The sequence below is a fragment of the Cicer arietinum genome, chromosome 6 (assembly GCF_000331145.2).
Source record: "Cicer arietinum cultivar CDC Frontier isolate Library 1 chromosome 6, Cicar.CDCFrontier_v2.0, whole genome shotgun sequence".
In the NCBI taxonomy this organism is placed as follows: Eukaryota; Viridiplantae; Streptophyta; class Magnoliopsida; order Fabales; family Fabaceae; genus Cicer; species Cicer arietinum.
In genome coordinates, this window is record NC_021165.2 from 69,802,049 (window position 1) to 69,807,436 (window position 5,388).

The 5,388-nt window shown below is 28.3% G+C and overlaps 1 protein-coding gene across 1 annotated transcript in view; it reads right to left on the minus strand.

Moving 5' to 3' along the window:
• Positions 1–2,690: 2,690 nt before the first annotated feature.
• Positions 2,691–5,388, minus strand: part of LOC101492016 (uncharacterized) — an 8,545-nt gene continuing 5,847 nt past the window's right edge. The window contains exons 10-11 of the mRNA XM_004507433.4: positions 3,318–3,439; positions 2,691–3,194 (exon numbers count right to left, since the gene is read on the minus strand). Of these exons, the coding sequence (XP_004507490.1) occupies positions 3,093–3,194; positions 3,318–3,439 (224 nt within the window). The 3' untranslated portion in view covers positions 2,691–3,092. The remainder of the gene's footprint in view (positions 3,195–3,317; positions 3,440–5,388) is intronic.

Below are 5,388 nucleotides of genomic sequence, written 5' to 3' on the forward strand. Positions count from 1 at the left end.
TATATATATTTAAGTGATTTTAAATTGAGTAAGAAAAAATAATCTTAAGTTGAGTAAAAAAAAGTAATTTTAAATTTATTATATTCTGCCTATTGGATATATCTCTCATTGCTTTTAAAAACACATAAAATATTGAGTAGCATTTTCTACATTCACTGGTGTAATTTTATACCACTTGTAAGTCGTTCATTATTTCAATAAACTCAAGAAAAATAAGGTTTATATCTTTCTTATATTGATAAAAAAACAAAATCAATAAAACGTTATATGCGATTATTATATATTATTAGGTTTATAGTTAAATGGCAGCACGGCCAAGCACCCTCAAGCAACAACATAATTACGACTCTGATTGAATTTATGATTTTATGATAGTGTAAAGTTATTTTATATAGTTAATGTATATTAATAAAAAATAATGATAATTTTATTAAAATATTTTTATTATTAATAATTATTGTATTCAAATTATCACAATTGTAAAATACATGAACAATAAATTATGGTGATGTATGCAAGTAATGTTAATTAGATAATATAATTAAAATAAAAAATTATATTGAAATCTAAAATATACATTTTTTTTAGAATAATTTATTTTACAAATGTGACAATTATTATAAGACAAATGTATATTAATTTGAGATTTTATTGGAGTGATTTTTTTCTTCATATGAACTGGAAAATAAATTTCTATCATAAAAGTGAAAAATAATCTTAATAAAAAATAGTATTAATATCACTGACTTAATTAAAAAAAAATAGTAATCTAATAAAGATAATATTTTTTGCTAAAGTGAGAGTAAAACACGAACTTTCTTCTCATTAGACTTGGACTCTACTAAAGAGTTGAACAATTTATGAATATCATATCAAACTATTTTTTTTGTACACCTAAAATAGGAAAAAACATCAATAAGATTTAACTTTGAAAAATTATTGTCTGGACTCATGTAAAACAATATCAATTTCAGCCTTTTTATTTCAGCCTTTTTACTACCAAATAAATTATTGAAGACACGTGCAATATTAATGGTTGTAATGGAGGACAAATCAGACATAAATTAGTGTGGAGGAAATGCTTCTTCATCACACAATTGTCCATATAAAGTATTCTTATGTTTTGAAATGATGTTAGATTATCACAATTTTAATGAACTGCGACCATTTTAACAAAATTATATTTTGAAGTTTAATCGAAATCATTGTGCCATTATAATTTTACAAAAATTAGTAACATTCAAAATAGATTTGAAATCAAACTTGATAAAGAATAAAAAATTTGGGAATTATGCCACACTGTCACCATGCTTACAAGAGAAGAGAATAGGGCAACAATATGATTATCTCCTAAGAAACTCAACCACAAAGTTTGATTTTAAAACTAAAATATTTTATCACTCGGACATATAATTTAAAACTCAAATAATATTGTCTTTGAGACTTTAAACAACAACTACTACTTTAGTATCTGATTCAAATTTATTTTCATTTACCATAAATTACCTAGTATACAATATACGACACATAAAATTATCAATTTTGACTTAATATCTAAAATCTTAAACGAATTTTTTTCTTCTTCTTCTTTTAAAGAATCTAAAATGTAAAGAAGTAAAATATTACATGTTTCAACTTGCATCCCTACATATTTTTACCTAAAAACTACAATTACACGGGACCAAATATTTTTCTTTTAAAAAGGATTTTAAGCGAGCCTAGCAAGAAAGGTCTTAATTTGGTGGAATCATACCAAACTGGGAAAATAAAAAATCAAAACCAAAGGTGTATTTTCTAAAGAAAAAAAACTAAACAAAACTAAACTAAAGGTTGCATTAGTTACAAGAAATTGTGATGTTACGCGTACTTATACTAAATTGTTGGATTATTTGCGATAGAATACTGACACTGTTTTAATTAAATATCTATTAGCTTTGCACCTCTATACATGGTTTACTGTTTTTTTTTTTGTTAAAGCTAAAAATAATTTTTTTATACAACATACATATTCGTATAAAATTACTTTCAATATTTCATTAACTATAAAAATATATGTAATTAACTACTTTTTAAATATATTTCATTAATCATTAAAATACATAACATTAATCATTTTAAAATACTTTTTTAACTACTAAATTACACTACTCTAAAGTGGTTAATGTCTTATATTTTAGTGGTTAATGAGAAATATGTTAAATAAGTAATTAATAATTTATACTTTAGTGGTTAATGAAACATTCAAAATAGTTAATAGTATAAATTTGTATACATATCAAGTAAAAATATCTCAATAATAAATAAACTTTTTTTCAAATAAAATTGATTTTTTTAGATAAAAAACATTACTGTTAATTTCAAAAATAACATTTTTTTTTATAGAATAAGGTTAACTAGGTTACCGGTATCATAGCGTTCAGAAAGTTCACAATTACATATTTTTCACTAACATTTTAGTAATAGTAACATATTTTTCATGGTTGAAATTTCTTGATGTATTCTAATGAATTGCAATTCGCTCAAACAATCATCTGTTTCATATCCATAATTCATGTTGAAAATTAAAACAATTATTTTTTATTATTATTATTATTATTATTATTATTATTATTATTATTATTATTATTATTATTATTATTATTATTATTATTAATTAAGCAAGCTACCAAGTGCAACAGAACTTCAGCACATTCAGAAAAAATCTCTCTTCCTATTTTCACATTTCCATATGCTAATAAACAATTGTAGGATAGAAGAATAATTTATTGCCAGATTCTAGGATGTATCTACAACATTTTGCCCTCAAACTTTGGCTACAGAATAAATTACTTACCTATAATCTGCGGCGCAAAACTAGCTGAAAGTAGCTAGATGCTATTCTGATTTCTGAAGGCCAATCCGCCAATCCACCGACCCGTGTTTGTAGTTTGTACATAGGTACTCGTAGTTATGATTATCTATAATTCTTCAGCTCATCACTATTTATAATCTTGATCTGCTCTGAAAATCATAAATCACTACTAGCATCATGTAGAAATTGACATGGCTTATGAGATTCCAGCTGCCAAACCATCTTCAGATATGAAGAAATGTTATTGCTGTTTCCCCTGAAGCACTTGAGCAATCTCATATGCTCTAGTTTCGATGCCTTTCAGGTACTCTGTCAGAATTCGTTGTTGGTAAGAACCTCCCTCCTTTGTTTTTCACCAGCGGCCAACGAGGAGAGAAAGCATGGACAAATGAAATGAACAACATCAGTTAAGCAGAAGACAAAAAAAGAGATGAACCAAATGTAGAAAGGCATAGCTTTGTCTCACAGTTCTAATTAAAGTGCGCTCAATTCGTTTCTTTAAGACAGCATAGAGCTCCTCAGGCGAAACATCCCCAGCACCAATTGTCAATCCACGGATCAAAATATTGTTCCATTCTTGTTCAGGAGCTGTGCAAGGGACCAAAATAGTTGATCTTGATGCAAGATATGTAACATAAGTTGTAGATAGAAGGTGGCACACTATTAATCTAGATCAGACAAACATAAAAGAAAATATACCATCCACAACATTGAGACTTTTGGGTGTACAGAAGACATAACCAGAAGCTAACTGTTTTTAAAAAAGCTAGAATACTGGAAACAGGAGGATTATCTGTTTGCCAAAATTCCTTTCATATAATCTAGTCTCCTCTGACTCTTAATCAGTAATTCCTATTGGTTTACAGAGAAGGTGAATCGGAAATCACATGTGCTATTGAAGTTATAGGGTTAGTCTTGACCTATATTGATATTGGTATGAATGATCTTGTTGATGTTATGAAGAAAACAGAACATTAACCCTTAATTACATTGATACTAGACTTTTCATTAAATAAGGAAATGAATCATGATATACGAGAAAACTTGGAAACCAATCCTAAGAGAAAATCTTAGTTCCTCTAAATGTTAGGTAACCGAGGTAGTTATAGATGGAGATCATAAGCTACAAATAATAGCAATGAGAGAAGCTTATCTAAGGCTTCTGAAAGCAATGAGAGAACCACATCTCTCAAATACCTAAAATGTAAGATCTCGTTTACTTTGTCAAAACATTGTGTTTTTATTTTTTAAAATGTGTGTTCATTTACCTTAATGAGAGACTCTTGAAGTGAATCATTGTCATAGAGAGATGATGAAATTTTTTGGAAATAATAAACAATTTTTGACATTTTCAGTATTTTTAGAAATATAGGCAATTGTTTACTTCAAAAGTCTCTTACCTCCTTATTAACAAGTAAAGTTAACACAAGTTTTAGGAAATGAAAATTATAAATAATCTCACAAAGCAAACGAATTCTAACTTCTCTATTTCCTACTATATTCAAAACCTGTTCCAATCACAAAATAACTCCAACATACATAAGGATATTAAAAGATATTTCTCATATATTCTCACCACCTTCCCTCTTTAAGCTAAAACTTTGAGCTTGTTACAAATGTAAATATAATACGAGCTCCACATAACTTAGCCAGAAAGACAAATTAAGGATGTTGGAGATATTGGAAAGACGAGCATTGCTGCAATGACAACTCAGCAGAATGGTTAGAATGATTGTCAACATGAAGAGCTGGTCGGAATGTTGTGAGACTACTGACTAAGGAATAAGAGACTTTGCTGAAATGATCATCTGCAGAAATTTCCTAACAAAAAATTATACACATCTAAAATTGCTCCATATTCATGAAGAACAATATGTGGAAGGTTCAAACCACTAGAGAACTTACAAGACCCAAAAAATTGAGAATGAAACTAATGCTAATCTGCATCACAGCCATGGAGAATTCATAAAATCATCAGTGAGATAGGAGAAATCACCGATGTATGATTCACAGTGATAGGATGGTACGAATGATAGCTAATACATCATTGTATAACTCGTTGGTAATTAAAGAAGTCACTACTGATTGTCAGTGAAAAGAGAAATAGCATACCTAATACCAGATATGATAGAGCACTGCAAATTAAGAGGAATGAGGGCCCAAACAGTGGGGCCCACTCAACCAAGTCACACACTTCACACATTCAGTTTCTAGAGTGATGGATGGAGGGAATAAATGCTAGTAACAATGTCTCTTATTCTATTGATATTCCATTAAAGAGGGGGAAGTGGGAAAGACAATTTAGTTTCAAGAAGGATGAATGAAATGAATAAAAGCTAATTAATAATGTCATTTATTTTATGTTATAAGAATGAGGGAATAGGAAGAGGGGAAGATATTCAGAAAATATTCAAAGAAACAATTAGGGGAATTCTTTCTCTGGTTAGGAGCAATTCTGCTCTGATTTAGGAGTTCTTAGAACTCTGGTTTATTTCTTTTTCTGCATTTTCATATTTTCAGCATTGTAAGAGCTTCAG